The sequence below is a fragment of the Homalodisca vitripennis genome, chromosome 5, assembly GCF_021130785.1.
Source record: "Homalodisca vitripennis isolate AUS2020 chromosome 5, UT_GWSS_2.1, whole genome shotgun sequence".
Taxonomy (NCBI): Eukaryota; Metazoa; Arthropoda; class Insecta; order Hemiptera; family Cicadellidae; genus Homalodisca; species Homalodisca vitripennis.
The window spans coordinates 90,680,663-90,702,370 of NC_060211.1; the positions used below are offsets into that span (position 1 = coordinate 90,680,663).

Genomic DNA, 21,708 nt, shown 5'->3' on the forward strand with positions numbered 1-21,708 from the left:
AGAGATTTAACCCAGCAGTACAGCCGCCTGGTCCCATATAGACAAAGTAATAAAGTAATGGATGTAGTCGAGAGGATGATTCAGCCAGTTGCTGGAACTGGTAGAAACATAACCATGGATAATTGGTTTATGTCTGTGCCAATGGCTGACCGTCTTAGAGATATCCATCTTTTGACAGTAGTTGGAACAATTCGTAAAGATAAAACCCCAACTTCCATTACTGTTCAATTACTTTACAAGATCGACCAGTACGAAGTAGTATATTTGCTTTCAGACCAAACTGCACTGTTGTGTCTTACGTACCAAGTAAGAAAAAGATCGTCACGTTACTGTCCACAATGCATGCATCTGACGCCATTGATCCGGACAGTGGCGAAGCTCAAAAACCTGAAATTTTGACATTCTATAACTTGACCAAAGGGGGTGTAGACGTAGTAGACGAGATGAAAAACACGTATTCAGTCTCCCGAATCAGCAGACGATGGCCACTTACAGTTTTTTTCTCAATTTTAAACATAAGTGGCATAAATGCCTACATTGTTTATAAGGCTGTTACCAACGACAACGTCAGTAGAAGAATGTTTCTACAAAATCTAGCTTGGAGTCTCTGTGCAGAACAAATGAGGGTAAGAGTTCAGATATTTTCAATGCCACAGAATATCAAAACCCAAGATAAGAGAATTATTTGAAATCGAGGTGATGCTCTTCCAGCACAAGCTGTGCAGCGGCAGGGACAGGGAGTGGACGGAGTTGGCCGTTGCTACATGTGTGGCACAAAAAAAAGCCGAAGAACCAAAACACGATGTGTAAAATGTGGAGACTTTATTTGTAGAGAACACACCAATCCATTGTTGTGCGCAGTGTGCTGGACCGGGACAAGAAAGTGACAGTGACTAATCCCGCTTTCAGAACAAGCTTTTGATGATACCTACTATTTCTTTTATAAAATATTGTTGTTTTTTAATTTACTAATAAAGTAGCTAGAATTAGAATATTATTTCCATAAATTTCTCCATATAGTAGAATTTTTTAATTTTATAATAATGTTTTGTCTTATTTACAGAGTAATGTATTTTTTCAATTTTGAACAAGTAGAAATTTATATTTGACTTCAAAACCTGTATTATACAGCTAATATGATATTTATAATAATTAACAACCATATAAAAATGTAATAAATTAAAAGTTTTTACTTGAAAAATTACTTGCTTGTCTTTAATTTTCACATTTTTAAAAATTTCGGTCAAAAAAGACCGAGTGCGACTGACGGCGTTACACAAGCCAGTGCGACTGATGACGGGTTAAATTAATTATCAAGTAGATTTACTGCAAGGTGGTTTGGGTGAGCTTCTAATCTTGAAAGATAATTACGATTGGATTTTATAATTTCATCTCTGACCTGGGGTATTCCAAGCTTGATGTAACGTTTTATTGGATACATACCAAGGCACTTTTGCAATTTGTCTTAACAATTTTTAATGATACCGTTGAAGTATCTCCAGATTTGAATCTTGTACAGCTTGAGTGAAGGTGACTAAACTAATTTGAGAGGACTGGTTATGGTTAACATTAATTGGATTGTTTTGTCTAGAATGATCCTGGTTGATTTCAAAGCTAGTATGGAAACTGACATTCAGTTCTCTGAGTCCTTTGTCTAGTTCCGGTTAGCATCAAGAGATTATGGAACAATTTTAATTCTGTCTCAATTAAGACACTGGTAAGAGGCTTATTGGTCTGTATGAAATCACCTGGGTAAGAGGCGTCCCTGGTTTTGGTGTGACAATTAGCTGGCTCTTAAATTGAACGGGTATGTTCCAGTCTCAGTATGGCGTTAAATAAGGATGTTAAGAATATAATATAACTTCGCTTTTCTTAGAAATCTTTCAGTATTTTTCTAGTAATAGAGATAGCCAGAAGACATGAGATTGTGGATTATAACTTAGTGAACTTCAGTGGTTTGAATTTTCATGACAGAAAATCGAGTTGAAGTGGAAAATCTAAATACTTGTGTATTTTCACTTCGCTGTTTAAAAACATGCCATTTGGTTTGAAAACATTGGTGAAATATTCAGTAAATGCCTCAGATTTTTTATATTTTATTTAATGCCCCAGTTACTTTTCCCCTAGTTCTCACCAGTTTTTAAAATAGGGGAGACTGATATCGTAGGCTGCTTAATTTTTTTAGTTATTTTCCATAACATATAGTCTGTGGCTTCAGTAGATGAGAGAGAATGGGTATACTCTTCAAACCACTGGTTTTAAAAATTAATGAAATCTTCAGATGTTTAGCTCCCCTATTGAAGTTTGCCTTATCATTTGGATTTGTACTGTTTTGCCATATTCATCTTAATCTTATTTTTTCAGTGCTTTTTGTGCATGTGGTTAATACAACCCTATCTTGCCAACTTTTGAAGAACGGTGAAGAAGGGTGTATCCTCTTTGGCAGAACATTGCAAATAATCAATAAAGTAGTCGGTAGAATTTTCTAAATCCTGGACACTTTTCAACGGAATGTTCAAATTCAAATTTTCATTCAATCATGAAATCGAACCCAGTTAGTAAATTTCTTACGTAAAATTTCACTTGACTTTTTTATAAAAACACTTCTGTGCTTAAAGTTAGTATAATCGGTGAATGATCAAAATAAGGTAGGATTTTATATCTATGTAGTTTTTAATAACCTTTTTAACAAAAAATATCTAGGAAATGTGGAATTTTTCGCATATCAGTCACCCATTATGTAGGTTCACGTATAGAAAGATGATCATTCAGAACATTTAATAGTTGTTGTCCTCTAAGAGTGATCAATCATGAACTCCTTTCTTGGTGTTTCGCGTTGTAATCACCTCATGCTTTAAATTTATTTTCCGTTTTAGTGAAAAACTGTTAAAATCGTTGTTTGGTTATAACATGTCTTGGGAGGGGAGGGGGGTAATAAATTGCTGAAAATATAATAGGGCCTAACCAATATTCAATAGCAATGCTGGAAGCTTAAAGGCGATTCTCTATAAAGCTGGATAGTTCATGTTTAATTCCGTATTTGACTAATATGGCAATATCCCCATTGGCCGTGTTATCAGGATGATTAGTATATTATAATGTGTAGTTAGGAATTTAAAAATAACTTCTGTCCATGAAATGGAGTCTACGTTATGTTGGGTGATGAATTTGCCGAGCCAACCTGTTAGCATTCCATAAAGCGATTTTGGGAAGAATATTCATTTTACATGAGAAACAATAGTAATCAATAAATTAAATAACTTGCTAATCTGTTCTGCTTGTTTAGATAAAATATTTTCAAATCGTTCAAAAGATTTTTTAAATTATGTTAGACAAACCTTCAGATTTATTTATTTCTGTTATATTCTTGTTACCTTGATGGAAAACTGTCATTTCTGTGATTATTCTGTACAGCTTGAGTGAAGGTGACTAAACTATTTTGAGAGGACTGGTTATGGTTAACATTAATTGGACTGTTTTGTCCAGAATGATCCTGGTTGATTTCAAAGCTAGTACGGAAACTAACATTCAGTTTTCTGAGTCCTTTGTCTATTTCCGGTTAGCATTGGGAGATTATGGGAAAATTTTAATTCTGTCTCAATTAGGACACTTGTACGGGTATTCACTTTTACTTCACATGAGTTTAGGACTTTAATCTTCGGTGAAACATTTTTCACTCCTGGCAAAAATATGGGGGTGGCTTTCAATCTTTTATTGGATTGTTAATGACAGTATCATCACCCATCGAATTTTCTTTGTTAGAGGATAGTAATTCATAACTATTACTTAGTTGAATAGGGTCATTTCTTTTTCTGGTAATTTTACTTACAAAATGACACTTGAGTCCATGATCTGGTAAAATAATTGTTTTATTTTAGTTTTTCTTGACCTAGTCATTTTCAAAGTATCTAAATTTTTTATTAGAAATGAATCCATTGAGTGATTTGTAATGATGATTAAATACCGATATGTTAGTTCTACCTAAATGAGGAAATGTAATTATTATGATCATGTTCAAGACCGTTGTGTACCATAATGAGAGAAAGATAAACAAACAAACAAGTACTTAACATTAAAAAAAATTAATGGAATATATCAAACTTAGGAATGTTCACAATTTAAACTAACTCACTGACTTTACACGATTAATTCATCTTGTCTTAACAAATCAAAACACAAATATATGCAACATAAATCAAATCAAACAAGTAATTAAATGATTTTTCAAAAAAAAAATTAATGTGTATGTCTCAACTGCTTGCTACACTTGCAACAATGTTTGAAAATATATGTACATAGAATTCTTAAGTGTTTTCTACGTTTTAATTTTTTTAGTGTTTAATCTGTATAACCTGCACTAGTATTTCTGTGTACTTTGGACTATTGGAATAGTAAATCATGAGATTGCGCTATCCAATCAAAACATTACATTACATTAAAAAGTTTACTTTTCCAGGGTCACAATTATGTCATTGTTATGAACTGTGTTAATGGTAAATGTAGTTACTTTTATTCTTCTTTATTTATTAATATTTCATCTTAAAATTGCTGCAGTATTCTTATAACATAATTATTATGTTTACAAAATATATAGTTAACATGTAATAAAAATATATTTAAAAACAATTTTAAAATAAAAAGTTTAGAAAACGTTTGTAACTTTTGTTTTTTTAATACGAATCAAGTTAAAAAGGAGATATCCTCAAACTTCACAAATAAATGTAGACTAATTAAAAAAAGTTATAGCTGGAGTTATTATAAAAGCTGATTGTAGTGACGGGTCGGTAACGTTCAGTCAGCTGACAGTGCTGGGAGGTCATCGCGCGTCACGTTACACACATCTGTGGCAATAAGTTAATACCCCATACACCAGTCCTAACTCCATGAAAAACAGGACGGGTACCCATTTAATTCTTAGGGGGAAACACTTTGCCCGTTAAAAGAACAGGATGTGTGCTTGAGCGTGTTTGCTTAATCATTCTCGAATACAATACAATAGAAATTTGCTCTCCCCTCAAAGAATACTCAATTGCAATCACAAGGCCTAGGAGTACAGCAGTCTAATGACTCACATAATTAATAAATATGTAATTATTATGAAATAAATAGGAAACTTGACGATTATGTATGAGATGTACTGAGCACAGGCGCCATCAGAAAGTTTTGTATCAAGGGGGTATGTAAACTCATTGAAATTTAAATAAATGATGTTTATACAACTTATAAAACTTATTTGGCATATACAGTAATATTTAATTATACAATCTTATAGATCAAGGTTTCCCAACTTTTCACATTTCTCCGATTAGTTACAAACTAATTTGATCTGATTCCGAATAAGTTAGATATTTACTATAATTTATTAAAACGAAACTTCAATAACTTAATCCGCCTACACGAGCAGCTGCGACACGTCCGTCCATTAGGTCTGTACTTCCAAGATACGAGTACACAAGCTAAAAAAACTTACTGAAATAGATTTTAATGTTTAAATTTCATTAATATTTTTCTAATAAAATACTTCATTTGACACAGCTATTTTTCTACAGTAAAAAATTTATGGGGGTACACAACAAAAATCTACTGGTGCTAAAAAGAGAAACTCAAAGTTATTACCAGTAGCAATTTATTGTGTCTCAGTGTACTTAAACAAAATCATTACCGTTCTATTTTCTGTGGAAAACAGACTTAGTCTCGACAAACCCTTCATTGCCTCTTACAGAATGTATCGGGCACATCAAAGAAATATCTCTTGAGACCGATTCCAATTTTGTTCCCGATGCAGAATTTTACTTTTTTCAAAATATGAGAAAATAACATATTAAACCCGTGCTCTTTTAAGCCGTCAAAATACATTATTTTAATGGATAATTAAGTAATAATTGTGTTGCTATTGAATCTCCAAGTTATTTGTTTTAATAATTTTAAAAACGATAACAAATTTTAACACTTAAATAAATAACATTATTAAGAGTTGTATCTAATCTATAAATCACTTGCTAATATTGTTATATCTGTAAGTATTAATTATAACTTTTAAACTTGACCAGTACAAGCAACAATGAAGTTATGTTATATAACATCATAATAACTCTGTAGAGATTAATGACAGGGATGATTGTAGACAATGTAGTTTGCATATTAATATTCTGACAGATCAAATTTTTGAACTTTCTAAAAAACCAGTCAGAAATGAGAAAAACAATTAACTCACCTTCAGAAAGAGAATGTAAACCTGATCGCGAAGCTGAATGAGGTGGGTTTTTATTGGTGGATACGTCTTTAATATCTCAAGAAAAACAGGATTTCGTATGCTGACAAACTTAAACAAAACCCTATTGTAAGAAATTCTCAGTTAAATGGTGCTAATAATTCCACGAACGCTCAATCATTCAGTAAATCCGACGGCAATAATTATACAGTTTTGACTTCGGAAGTCTCGATTATTCCAGCAGTCGATAGTCAATCAAGTGACAGTTCAATTTCAAAGTCAAACACAGTAGTTCAAAAAGCTGGAGAATATACCGAGAGACCGGGAAAAAAATGGAGTCGGAGGGAAAAAAAGTCCCTTCATCATAATCTTGCTTCTTCTGTGTGCAGGACTTGGAAACGATTTCTCCATGTGCCTCAGAAACTGAAATGGCTAACGGTGGCGAACCTCAGCCAAACAAAGATGAATTTATTGAGGTTGAGAACAGAAAGCGTAAACACAACAGACGTTTCAATAAAAATAATTCTGGTTTTATAATTGGACGAGCTAATAGTGATGAAACACTGAAGATAGTGGACAAACTTAGATACCTGTTCGTATCAAGAGTAGGAGAAAATGTAGATAGTGACTCTCTGAAACAATACCTTAAAAAGAAAGCGGAAGGTAATTATGTAATAACCAAGTTAAAAAATAAGCGACTTGGTTACAGTTCGTACAAGGTAGGTGTACCTATATCTTTAATGGAAAAAAATCTTTTTCACCTGACTTCTGGCCTTCGGGAGCCTTCTTAAATCGATTTCGATATTACCGTACAAACTCTTCTACTAGAAGGGACTCTTCTTTTTTGGAACAGGACCAATATGTGGAACCGAAGAGCTTACACCTAAGTTCAAAAACAAGTGGGACTCAGAGTAGGCGCCTATGTCTAGTTTGTGTAACTCCGTCAAAGAACACTCTAAATTGTTAGACTTGAGTATAGATAAAAGTGGGACTCAGTGTAGGCTTGGGCCTGGCATGTGCAACTCTGTCGAAGAAAACTCTGAATTGATAGTTGCACATCTTAATATTCAATCAATAAAAAATAAAGTAAATACTCTGGAAGTTTTTCTGAATGATGTCAAGTGCGATGTACTGTGCATTAATGAACATTGGTGTACTCATGATGAGCTGCACACATACTCACCATAGGCTACATATTGGCTGCAAGCTACTGTAGAAATGTGTCCTATGGGGGTGTGGCTATATTTGTGAGAGACTATCTTCAAAGTTGTTGTGAGGTTGTGAACATTGACTCTTTTGTGCGAACTGAAGCAGTTTGAGGCAGCTGTGATCGCTTTCACTCCAATTAACTTATTAGTTGTGTCTGTCTACCGTACTCTGGATTCCTCTGTAGAAATTTTCACCGCAAAGATGTCCAAACTCTTTGACACTCTTGACAACATGGTAAAATATAGAAAACTTTAAAATTTTAATCGCTACTGACATGAACCTAGATCCAAGAAACAATGACAGTCAAGTTAAAAATTTTTTAAACATGCTAAAGTTTTATGACTGTTTTTGTCTGAACTCTCAACCAACCCGTAACTCTTCCTGTTTGGATAACTTTATTTCCAACCTGCAGCCTACAACTTTTATCTGTGAAACAACACCCCCTCATCTCTCCGACCACAGTGGACTTCTTCTGAAGATGAGCTTCCTTGGCCTAACTAAGAAAAGTAAAGTGTTCCCATCAGTGGCAGACTGCACACCGAGAACTATAACTTACAGACTATTGAATGAAAATTGTATTAATAGGCTTAAATGTAGGTTAAGTCAGATTAACTGGTTAAATGTATTTTTTACTGGCAAGTAAAGTTGACGAAGCTTTCCAGTCTTTTATGCAAATTTTAACTGACAATTTTCAATGAATGTTGTCCTTTAAAAACAAAAACTATCAAACAGAATAGCAATGAAAGCCGTAACACGGTAAGCAAAAATCGGTATACTCCTTACCCTGCTAAAGTTAGGCTACTCCTAGATATATGCTACGAAAGAAGTAAGTCTAATCCTAGCCTAGTGTGTATCCACAGAAATTTGAAGAAATATTACAAAGAGCAAATAGACAATGCAAAAAGAATGGCAAATGAATAAGTATATAATGGAATCCAATAATCACTGTAAAGCCGCATGGGCGGGTTATTAACTCTGTTACTGGCCGCTTAAACAAAAAAGGTCTAAACCATGATATACCTATTACAGCTGGTGATTTTAATGACTTCTTTGTAAATATTAAGGATATTGTAAATAGAAATAGTGATAGTGTAAGCACTGCTTGTCCTATAGATGTATTGAAATCATCGGGTATTAAATCACCCAATTCACCCTCTTTCACTTGGTCTGAAGTGAGCATTGCTAACGTGTGTAATACTGTAAATATAAGCTAAGCAATTCTAAATCTGAGGACGTCTTTGGCCTCTCGAATTTTTGTGCTAAGTCAAAGTCAAAGTCAAATTCTTTATTGCCATAAACACATTGTATACATGTATGACATCGTCAATATTTAAATAGTGATACTAATAAATGTATTTAATAATTAGTACAATATAAAAATGAACTCTTTTACATCATAGATACTTAATTCAATCAACAATGACTTAAGCTTAATTTTAAATTTATTGTCATCTAAGCATTTAATTTCCCTAGGTAACATATTATAAATTTTAATCCCCATTTCATATGTTGATTTAATGGTTGCTTGGTAATTGCATTGCCTGATTCTAAGCAAGTTTCTTTGTCTAGTATCATGATCATGAATTGAACTATTTGTAGGTAAAACATTTAAATTTATCCTAACATTACAATAAATAACTGTAGTATATACAATGATGTAAACAGTCAGAATACCTAAATCTTTAAATAAAGGCTTACAGTGAGTCCTACAGCTAGCATTGCACATAATTCTTAAAACTCTCTTTTGCAAGATTAAAAGTTTTTTTATATTACTATCACAGCCCCAAACAATGATTCCATAAGATAAATGACTTTGTATGTATGCATAATATACTGACAATAATACATCTAGAGTTACATATTGTTTCAGTCTTTTTAATCATAAAGGTACCTTTAGAAATCTTATTACAGACATTTACAATATGAGCCTCCCATTTAATATTTGACTGCAACAACACACCCAAAAACTTAACATCATTGAAATCAATAGAGTTACTCAAACTAAATTTTAATACATTGAGTTTTATCTTTATTTAGACATAAACCATTGGGCCGCAGTCCAATCCTCAGCTACAGAGTTAAAATGAGACATTATTTGATTTACTAGATTTATATTTGAACAACTAATTTGTATTGCTAAGTCATCTGCATACATAAAAGATGATACACAAACATTATTAAGGGCAGAGGGCAAGTCATTAATATAAACAATAAACATAGTTGGTCCTAATATTGACCCTTGTGGCACACCTGTAATTACTTCCAAGTATTGAGAGAAGCCACCATTATAAAACACTGATTGAAACCTATCAGATAAATATGAATGAATAAGTTTAACAGACTTTTCATCAAATCCATAAAATTTGAGTTTATTTAAAAGTATCACATGATCAATAGTGTCAAAGGCCTTCGACATATCCGTAAAAACTACCAACCACAAATTTTCTTGCGTCTACATTAATTGTACACTCCTTCACATAATCGACTAAACGCCATACTGGTATCTCTTCCCTGGTCTAAAGCCATACTGACTATTGGAAAAAAGATTATTATGTTCAAAATACTTAATTACTTGGTTTATTTAAAAGAACTTCAAAAACCTTAAGATACAACAGGTACTATTGACACGGGACGATAATTAACATAGTCACCTGTTTGAGAGCCCTTCTTATGCAAGGGAACAACCTTCACTAACTTAAGACATTGTGGGACAATACACCCTTCAATACAGATATTAAACAAGTATGACAAAATTTCACAATAAATGGTGATGCCAATTTTAAAACATGAGAGCTGAGATTGTATACATCCAAACATGAACTATTACTCAAAGATAAAATAGCTTTATGAACCTGTTCAACACTAACACAGCCAAATGAAAAAAGTTGAATTTTACATTATTACCTTTAATGACACTTGTTAATCTTAACTTATCAAGATAGTAATGACATATCATGTATTTGCTGAGGCACTCTTGGACAATAGACTCAACTTTACTTACGAAAAAAATTATTAAAACCACTACTAGTTAAATTTACATCAACCTTATTAACAGAGGAAACATTCATTAGCACAAAAAAAAATTATTGAAAACATATCCTGTCCATAAACGTATTTAATTAATTTTTATTCTTAGCATAGGCATTACCCTCAATGTCTAAAAGTTACTGTCACTGTTCCTATTCCACAAGAAAGGAGATAGGTCAAATGTAAGCAATTATCGTCCAATCGCCCTTGTGGCTGTTATATCTAAAATAATTGAAAGTATTATGAAAAAGCAAATTGTGAATTTTTTTGAGCATAACCACTTGTTTTACACCTGCTCATACGGATTCAGGAATAACTTGACAACTGTTAAGGCAGTGGAAAATGTTGTATCTCATGTATTAGAAAGTATTTGAAAACAAGGAAGAAGCCTGTGCACTACTTTTAGACTTAAGTAAAGCATTCGATATGGTACCTCATAATGAACTCATAGAAAAGCTAAGTTACTATGGTGTTGAGCACAAGGAACTGTCTCTGTTCATTTCTTATCTGACTGATCGTTTGCAGTATGTGAGGGTGGGCGCAGACCTGTCTAGTCTTAAGCATATTACTTTGTGGAGTGCCTCAGGGCTCCGTCCTGGGCCCCTTCTTGTTTACTGTTTTTTGTAAATGACTTGCCTACCTTTGTGCCTAACAAAACCATACTCTATGCAGACGACACAACTCTGTTAACATCAGGTAAAGATCGTAACCTGAATAATGTAATTTTGAATTACATGAAAGAAAAGATCCCACATATGGTTTCATGCAAACAAATTAAAGGTTAACCAAGAAAAGACAGAAAACATTGTATTTAGTTTAAGTAGTAGACCTAAAGGCTCTGAAAATAAATCTGTGAAACTTCTAGGAATTAATCTAGATTCTAGCCTTACTTGGGGGTGTTCATTACCAACTCACTCTGCTCTTGCCTTTCTAGAGTTATCTTTTGTTTAAAGAAACTCAAGTTATGTACAAGTCCTAGTATACTTATCAATGCCTACTTTTCCTCTTTTCACTCTCACCTTTTGTATGGCACTATTCTTTAGGGGCAACTCTGCTGGTGCAAAGGAAGTATTTAAATGTCAAAAAAAGCTATTCGATGCCTTGTGAACATAAGGTGAAACAGATTCTTGTAAACCTTTTTTTATAGAGCTAGGCATACTAACGCTGCCAAGTATTTACATTTTGCAAAGCCTGGTTTTTATCAAGGAAAATCTGACTTCGTATTAGCCTAAGAAACTCTGTACATTCTTATAATATACCAGATCTATAAACTTAATTTGATGTGAAATATACTAGGCTGAGCAAATCCCAACATAGCTATATCTACATTGGTACAAAACTATTTAATAAGTTACCTCTCAACGCCAAAACAATGAGCACTAAGAACTTTAAAGAATATGTTAATTAAGTGGCTAAAAGTGAAAGCCTTTTTATTCAGTTGAGGAAGTTTATTTAAGTGATTTTAATAACATTGAATGTTGAATTTTAAACTAGTTTTAAGGAATTTTAATTAGTTGTAAATGTTGAATTTTAAACTGGTTTAAAGGAATTTAAATTAGTTATAAGAAATGTGACAATTGATGTGGCCTAACTCATACCAGCTCTGACATTGTTTAATACTTTTAAGTGGGACAACAATAAAGATTCTTGAATAAACAGTTTGTATTATAATTTTAGTTCCTTACTACACATTAATAATGGTTTCTATTGATCTGTTGTTAAATAATCAATTTTATTGATTGACCCATTTACCAGCACCCTCTTGCCCCTTTGAGGTGGTACCCATGGTATTTTGACATAAAGACACAGCTCTTTCAGAATGAATTATTATTGTGTTGTAATTTTTCTGTAAGTTTTTGAACCATCTAAGTGGCATAATACTTCTACTTAGTAGTATTCTACATGACTGCCTCTACTTCAGGCCCAGTTAACTCATTTATAGGGTGATCAAAGCTATGATTCATACCTTCTTAGGTTATGGGTGCTATTTGGGTACCATACTGAAAAGAGCTCTAGTCATGTACCATTTTTCTGATTGACTGAGGTTTTACACTGTAGTGTTAATATCGAAATATCAGCAGGCTGTCAAAATTAATTCATGTGTCTATTCATTATTTATGTTCTTTACAGTTCTTTGTATTGAGTTACAACTGCATGTTTTAACCATATTGCTAAATTTAATCATGTTAAATTTAATTTATTAAAAACTTGTTTTATGATTAGCACTTGAAGTTTGAAAATTATTAACTACAGTCATTACATCACATCTACAGACACAAAATATATAGATTAGTCTACTACATCGATTGGTAACAATACAATCATATCATGTAAACTAACAATGAAATTAAATAATTAGTCTAAAGATGTCTCAAGAGTCTTTCCAACTGTTATAGGATTAAGGCACATTTGTAACAGTGTGTTATTTAGTAAAATCCTATTTAATAGTAATTTATATGGTTAAAAACACATAATTATCCTTTATTTAAGCTTAAAAATACAATAATTTTAAATATAAATTACTTACCTTAAAATGTGTTTTCATTCTCCCTTCAAATCCTTTCCATCTCTCCATTCTTCTTCTTCGTCCTTCCATCAGCCCCTTCTGTTATACCTCTGATCATCAGATTTTATATTAAGGCTTGACTTTTCAAAAAGCATATTCACCTGTGTCCTATAATTTTATTTATATTTTTCATAATGTCAATGTTTAAAATATTGAACATTTTTTATTTTCAAAATAATTATTAAAGTGAAATTCTTATTTGAAAATATAATATATTCATGGTGACACTCAACACCAATTTAGTGTTCAAAATTGGTAAATTCTTTCATTTCTGAGTTATTATGTCGGAAATAGGATTTTTTTAAATCTCATTATCTCTCTTGGAAAAAATCCTGAATATTTAAGGTACACATGAAACAATAATGCAAGTGACTTTTGAGCTAGTCTAACCACTTTAAAAAGCAACTGTTTTCAAAACTTAGAGGTTATATAAAATCCTGATCTACATTAAATTATTATAAATTTGAAACTGAAATTATAATATTAATAGCTAACATCACCTCTTGTTTTATTCTTTCAACTCTTTATGCTCATTTCAGTTCATGCATAAGTCTTAGATCATATTGTGTAGGCTTCATTATTCATAGGACGGGGAAAGGAGAACACACTTCAGTAACAAAATGTATAATAACACAGTATAAAACCAACATGATATAAATGCTGGCTTTTCAAAGCTCATGGATAGCATCAATAAATGCTTTAAGATGATCAGGATTAACATCTGGATATATTCCATGGCCAAGATTGGCAATGTATCTATCCTTGCCAAATTTCTCCAACATTGTCTGAGCTAATCTGGCAATCTCATCAGGAGGAGCATAGAGTGCACAAGGATCTAAGTTGCCCTGAAGAGTAATGTTTAAGCCAACCTGTTTACGGGCAATCTCTGGATCGATTGTCCAGTCCAGTCCAACCACATCATAGCAGCTGTTTGCCAAATCTTTGATAGCGTAGTGAGCTCCCTTAGCGAACACTGTCATTGGAATGTCTCCAATCTTACGTTCTTGAATGTTGAATTTCACTCTCTCACAGATATCTATTAGGAAAGGCAGTGCAAATCTTTTAAACAGCTCTGGTCCCAAATATTCAGCACTAGACTCAAACACTTGCAGTAACTGAGCTCCAGCGGCTGCCTGTTCAACTAGGTAATCTACTATTACATCCGATAAGATCTTCAGAAGTCTTATACTGTCTTCTGGATAGCGGTACAACCAAGCTTTAACTTTAGACAACGTTTTAGAACCTCCACCTTCAATCATGTAACCCATAAGAGTGAAAGGAGCACCTGAGAATCCTATAAGTGGAACTTTTCCTTCCAGTTTATGTCTTGTTAAAGTTATAGCTTCAGCAACATACCCGAGTTTTACACGAACATCAACAGGAGTAACCAAGGAATCAATATCACTTGGTTTCACAAGAGGTTTAGGTAGTACAGGGCCCACTCCTTCTTTCATCTCTACAGACATGCCTAAAGCTTGAGGTATTACTAAAATGTCAGAAAATATTATTGCTGCATCTAATTCAAATCTGCGAATAGGTTGCAGTGTGACTTCGGCAGCAAGTTCAGGTGTCTGACAGATGGTGAAGAAGTCATGCTGGGCTCTGACTGCCCGGAACTCTGGGAGATAACGGCCTGCTTGTCTCATGACCCACACTGGCACTCTGTCCACCTCCTCACCTCGAGCTGCTCGTAACAACCTGTCATTCTTCAATGGTGGGAAACTTGTTGACATATTCCCTGCTTCTGAAATCAAGAAATTTATTCATTACAGATGGCCAATATAATACAAAAATTACTCTTATGGTTTTAATGTCCAATCTTCTTTAGTGCACAAATTTAAAACACATAAAACTGTACTTTTAACTTTTAACTAGTTCAATTTTTCAAATTTTATACTTTGGAAAAACATTTCAACTGAGAAGAAAGTTTAATGTTAGAAATGTTACCTTTTTATCAAATACACTTATGCGAAGTTAAATTTGGAAAATTATTTGCAAACAAACTAACTAGCAGTGTTCTAATAACAATATTTTTACATTAAACATGTTAGCTTGTTTATTCCTGCTTTCAAACATACAAAGCAAATTATTTACAAACAATAACTTCCAGTTTTTATGTCGGTACGAACAAAAAAGTACTGTTTTTTGTGCTTTTCAAACAAATCGCAACCTTGATAATACATCTTGGAACTTATGATCAATTAAGACCAAATATGAGTCGGTTGAGACCAAACTGACTGACTGTTTTTGAGAATGTAATTTTAGGATTATATAACAAAAGTTTTTATTAAATTATTATTCTAACTTTTGTTATTGTTCAAGCAATTCAAAAAATCCGACATTGGTAAAATAATGGAGCTCTTAAAGTCATTATCTTGAACGTTTAATTTTGTAAACAACTTTATAAAACTTTTGATTTTTAACACAGATTTTATTAATTTACCGCGGCCTGGCACATGATCATTTAAACAAGCAAACCGCCACACTGCCAAGGGCGATGTTGCTTGTTGCGGGTACTACCTAAAATCAGATACAATTTTGTTCAGGATGAGTAAAGTAAGATAGTAAAGTTGAAATAATGGGCAGCAATTCAAGTGATTAAATTCACAGTTAAAAATAATACATTTAATCCTCATCTCATCTTGACTTGGTCACATTAGGGAATTTTCTTTACTGCAGCATAAATATATAAATCTGAATAATCCATGAAAACACAATTTTACACTTATTTGCTTATGTAATTCCATAGATGTATTGTAACCAACATTTTTGTTACTTTGGTATACTCAGAGGCCACTCTGTTCTCATCTAATATTAATTATTAGGCTATATGGGCACCATCAACACCACCCTGCACTTCTGGCGAAAAATGAAAAACATCCTCCAAGGTAGGACCCAAATTAAAGCTCAGATCACATAAGCACTAGTACAGATTAACTTTAACTTTGATACTAGTACTTCAATATTTATAATAACCTAATCTAAACCAAAATATATTGTGTAATAATAAGTAGTAAATAAGGGCAGAGTGATCTCTGACTAATACCAAAATACCAATTTTTTCAATGGTTGAAAAAAGGAAACTCTAACCTGGAATTAGTAATCGAATTATGTAATGTAATGATATGTCATGCCCAACCGGGATTCAAACCCAGATCTCTCATGGGTGATAAGTGAAGACTCTAACCACTTAGCTAATCCAACAAAGTCCATAGGCCTGATAGTTCTTGAACATGATATAACGATACTATTACATAATTTAACAAGTTGAAAGAGATGTAATGTGTTCCCTCGTCGATCTTCTGCTAGATGCAATGATTAGATCACATAAGTGTTGCTTTATAGCGGTTGTGAGAAGTGACAGTCATTCTGTTCTCTTCAGTTTAATAATGTCACATTATCAACAATGATATATTTACACTTAGGAAAATTAATTTAAGAACTTTCTAATTTGTATTGTTTTTGAAAACTAGATTTTCAAATCTGATTTTTAATAATCTGGGTGTTTAGTCACATATTTAGTGACATGTTTAGTCACATGTTTAGTCACATTCTTCAATTCTAGTTGGTCATTTATTTACATAGAATGTTCATAAATTTTGCAAAATCTTATAATGTCAAATCTCGTTGAGGATAAAAATTAAGTTTACCAAACAATTGATTTAGCCAATTTAAATAAAGTTGTAATTGTTATGAATAATATGAGGACTGGGCCTATTTAAAATTAACCATGTAGAGTGGCAATCTTAAAAATTGCTCTATGGCAGGCAGATTTTTGAGAGAATGCAAGCATACATTTCTTTTTAATTCATTAACAATACTGTTTGTCACTTACACATAACTTGGCCGAAAACATACTGAAGTGTAAGGTAAAATAATGAAAAAAATAAAATTAAGCTACAGTCTTCTGTCATTTTGTTTTTGAACAACTCACTAAAAAAACTAAAATAAATAATCAAAATATAAAAAATCCATTTTTGGACTCAAAAGCTAGTATAATTATTTTTGTTGAAATTGGAAATACATAAAATATGACAAACATATTACTATTAGAAAAGAAAATATATAATACATGTAGGGTTGTAAAATATCCAGGTATTTATAAATCAGGAAAAATACAAAATGTCCAGAAATACCCAGGTATTTTGAATTTTAATTCAAATCTCAGAATAAGTTTAACTTAGAAAATGTATGGATACTAACTTTTCAGAATCGGTACAACACTAACAGAAATTAGAATGGAGACTTAGCACGTGAATATGCCTATAACACCCTCTAGTCTAAACAGTTTGGAAACATTGCTTTAGAAATGAACACTGATTATTTAGAGGAGATTCACAAACTTCCATAACTATGTAATAAAAAAAAAAAAACTGAATAAATCTGCTACACATATTTAAATAATTATTGTTAGTCTGTTTTTACAATAAAAGTAGTACCGGTAAACACCCTCTGTTGCTACACCTTAGTTTCTACTTTTCATTATTAAAACTGAAGCTTTAGTTCAAGTATTCAATATTTTATATTAGAAATAAAGGCCAACTAACAGCCTAGTTGACTCATTAGTAAAGCTTATCCTTTAACAAATTGGAATAATTTTAAAGTCCATCTGTCCATCTGTTCACCTGATATCTTGAGAACAAATTGACTAATAGACTTTAAATTGTGTATGAAGCATCTCTGTATATGCAATTTCGAGTTTGATGATAGTGCATGTCACTCTAAAGGATTTGGCTGAGCGTAAAGCAAACATTTTACATTGGTCTTTTGGGTAACCATGATGGCAATGGGAAGATCGTTAAAATAAAACAAAAGTGTAAATAAAATGAGTAATATGTGACTCAGAGGCGTAACTAGGACTTGGCTTTGGAGGGGGGAGTGAATGTGATTGAAGAGTATACCACACCAAGGGTATAAAATAAATCTACATTCAAATAAATTTGATAAATAAATTCAAATTTAAACAAACAACTGAACAACTGTTTTTGAAGTACTGTTCTTATTTAAAAACAGAGAGTTCTATTCCCCTCACCACTCTTCCTTAGTTACACCACTGTTTGAAATAGTAATAAATGTAATAAGAATAGGTGGTAAGACTTTTTTTGTTCTGCTGGGTCCTTCGATACTCAGTTTTGTAAATTTATTTGTTATTATTTCATGTTAAAAGTATAAAAAAAACAAAATACACCTAAAATATTAATCATATGCTAAGTCATTTATGGGTTAAAAACACAAGACATATTAGGCTGTAATAGTTACCACAAACTTTCAGAAAATGTTTAGAACCAAATAGAAATAGTTTATTAGTATATAGACAAGACAGAGTTCGATGATGGCATGTAACCATAGGGTTTGGTTGAGCGTTAGGAAAGCCTACTACTCTAAAATAAATTCAGCTAAAAACTTGGGTAATGCCAAAATTCTTTACCTTTGTGTCTGTATTCCGCTAGATACAGGTACAATATCACTGTAATCAGTTACTAACTCTTATATAATACTTCAGCATGTATTAAAACAATAAAAATGCACTTCCCACATTTTATATTAGTTTAAGAAAAACCATTAAGCATGTAAAGAAATACAACAGTGCCATAAATGATAAATACCCAGATACTTTTTTTTATTTTGAAGGATAATTAATGTTGATGCAAATTTCAAATCGTATCAGAATACAAGGAATATAAGGACAATGACAAATAGTCTTAATACAAGTAACAAAGCACAATGGTGCATAAGTGTCAAAAAAGTCTTTTCAAGGCAACCATGGTTTAAGGCAACAAACTATACTAGAAATGAAATTGTAAATATAGTTAGAATTAGGTTAGGCCATGCGAATGTAAACACCTGCTTACGTAGAATTAAATGTTATTTCACTCCACTATGCCTAAATTGTACATTAGGTTCAGATGAAACGCTAGAACACATTTTAATGAAATGTCCGAAATATTATTGTGAAAGAGAGAAATGGTTTAAAAAAGACCAAAACACTCAGTCAAAATTTTTCTACAGGCTTAAGAGAAATTATAAGCATGGAGGATCACCAAATTTATATAGAAATAAATAAATTTTTATTTTCCATCAATAAAAGACTATAAAAAATATAAACAATACTAACACTTTTTAAAAAATATATGTGAAACCAATCCCAGGGTTCTTCTATCCGTGGCCCACCCTTTCGGGTTAGGAGGATACTACTTGATTGGCCCCTGGCAGAGAAGACAAAATCCATTTTTTACCTTTGTGCTGTTATATTTTTTGTAAATAATATCTGTGATGTGTGTATATATGTGAATGGATGATGATTAGGTATATGTATTATAACAATCAAAACTATGATGAACAAATGGACAATAGTGTACATCGAGGTCTCATGGTTATTTAAACCAGACCACCTTTTAGACAAAGAAAAAAAAAATCTCCAATTTACAGGCAGAAAACTAAAATCTTTAAAAAAATGTTTACAGTAAATTGTAGACACATTTATTTTCTAAAAGATAATCAGTTACAATTGATCAAACATACATATTATTTCAAAATTTATTTTATGCATTTATTTTTATGTCAAGTAGATAACAAAATAATATTACTTTACTGGATACAGCTTTATATTTAATTTCTTTTTGCCTTCAAATTTAGATTACAGGCTACAAATGTACAATCAGCTGATTATAGATGGATAACAAAGCGGTCTTTATTGTTTTAGATATATTATGTAACTCAACATAACCTCTTGTAACCTTAAAAAGAAATTTTCATCTAAAGTTTGCATCTTTTAAGCATCCTGTCTGTAGCAAAAGGATATTCATAATTGTCTAAAACTACTGAAACCAACATGTCAAGCCAAATTATGTTATATGTATTTCAAAGTACAGTATAATTCGGCTGTTTTTATACTATAAAAAGTACTAATTTAATGATGGATAGAGTAGGATAAACACAACGGTTTCTAAAAATTGAAATTATATTATAATGATATTTAATTACACCCATCAATATAATCAACCATAGTAGTTAATTTGGACATAACTAAATCATCTGCACCAACAAAATCATTTTATAAACACAATTCATTCATCAGGCACTTCACAAATTGTATTATGTAATAAAAACAGCTGGAAATTATTAATATCTATATGGCAAATGTTGTTATTTCATAGTTTAGATATTTATAATCAATAGTTGATTCAATGGGGAGACTTTAATAAGCGGCCTACACTCGTTATTCGGTTGTTTTATTGAATGGTTCGATATATTATCCTTCTTCAATATGTAAAAACTGCCTACAATAAGAGTTATAACCGTAACAAGAAGAATCTCATACGTTACAATTTTAAAAACAAATTTAACAGTGATATTACAAAACAACAAAACCAACTATAGCCTAGACTTAGATATCAAAGAAACCTTACAATATTTATAACACCCCTGCTAGATATCAATGAGTAATAACCGCTTTTGTGAAATGGAGGAAAGAATTTCTCCCCTTGGGTTACCAGGAGCCAAACCCATATGATGAAGCCACTTAAACAAATCTCATCACTTGTAAGAAATACCTCACATATATTCCTCATATTTATCGCCATTTTCAAAAACTCAAAATATTAGTTACTTTTTGGGGTTTATTGCTTTTAAAATTACTATAACTAATAAGTTGAAAACATATGCTAAGTTAAATAAATTGTAATATCGACCTATTCCTTCAGATAAAAACATCGAACCATTCGATAAAAACAACCGAATGACGAGTGTGTAGGCCGGCCACTTATTAAAGTCTACCCAATTTAATTTTCATGGTGGCCACTTTTACTGCAAACTGAATATACTAATTATATTATTTGATAAATTAAATAGGCTGCCGAATATTATAGTAAACAATAACAATCTGGTTCTGCATATCCTCTCTCTGCCTTTTCCTTATTAAGGACCAAACAGTAAATCAGCTCATTGTCCATCTGTTTGTACCCAATAACTTTTGATAGGAAGGTTCTAGAGATTTGAAAAATTGCCTCCTCCTCTTGAACTTTTAAGAGTTGTATATAAAAATGGTTCAGATTGAGTTTTAGAATGGTTCTAATAGCCTCATATAAACTTCACCTCAAGAAACGGGGAATAAAATTGGCTATGTTATTTTCTTATTCACCTTAAAATTTAAATATTTCATATCATATAAACACCAACATAATTTTGTAGGCTTTCTCTAGTAATATAAGGAAGGGTTAATGTAGTAACATTAAAAGGTTCTAGTGTTCTTTAGACAACAAACTGGAATAAAAATGTATTTGAATATTAACAATTAAACTAGATTAGTTATTTACCTGCTAAGCTTATAAGGTTAGGTATAGTGTTTATTTCAGTATCAAGCCAAAATCAACAAACGACGATAATCAAATGTCTTGCGTCACCATGAATAATACAACATTCACTCTTTAATCATGCGTTTACATAACCTACAGAAAACAAAATAACAATACAGAAAGGAAAAAAGTAATCAAAGGTGAAGACCTCCTGTTGAACATTGAATATGGATACGATGCATTCAGCAATCAGCATTGGGTTGGGATTGGGTAGATTTATTCAATAGATTCTGAATTAGATTCAGATTAAAAGAAATGGTCCAATAGAAAGAAGACAAGAAATATTGAGAGAACATACAATCGTATCAGCTGATCACTCAAATATAACTTACAACACTGAT

The 21,708-nt window shown here is 32.0% G+C and overlaps 2 protein-coding genes across 2 annotated transcripts in view; both read right to left on the reverse strand.

The window, feature by feature from the left end:
• LOC124362496 overlaps positions 1-13,036 on the reverse strand; it is a 31,567-nt gene extending 18,531 nt beyond the window's left edge. The window contains exon 1 of the mRNA XM_046817055.1: positions 12,975-13,036. The gene's annotated coding sequence lies outside the window, so the exon portion shown is untranslated. The remainder of the gene's footprint in view (positions 1-12,974) is intronic.
• A 585-nt stretch (positions 13,037-13,621) lies between these two features.
• LOC124362497 (uroporphyrinogen decarboxylase) lies at positions 13,622-21,651 on the reverse strand. The gene is made up of 2 exons (XM_046817056.1): positions 21,329-21,651; positions 13,622-14,757 (listed from the first exon to the last, which is right to left on the reverse strand). The coding sequence occupies exon 2, from the start codon at positions 14,744-14,746 to the stop codon at positions 13,682-13,684; it is 1,065 nt and encodes a 354-aa protein (XP_046673012.1). The 5' UTR covers positions 14,747-14,757; positions 21,329-21,651; the 3' UTR covers positions 13,622-13,681.
• Between the last annotated feature and the right edge of the window lie 57 nt (positions 21,652-21,708).

What these genes read in the sequence shown, in the direction of transcription:
- LOC124362497 (XM_046817056.1), bottom strand. Translation starts at nt 14,746, where the DNA reads ATGTCAACAAGTTTCCCACCATTGAAGAATGACAGGTTGTTACGAGCA.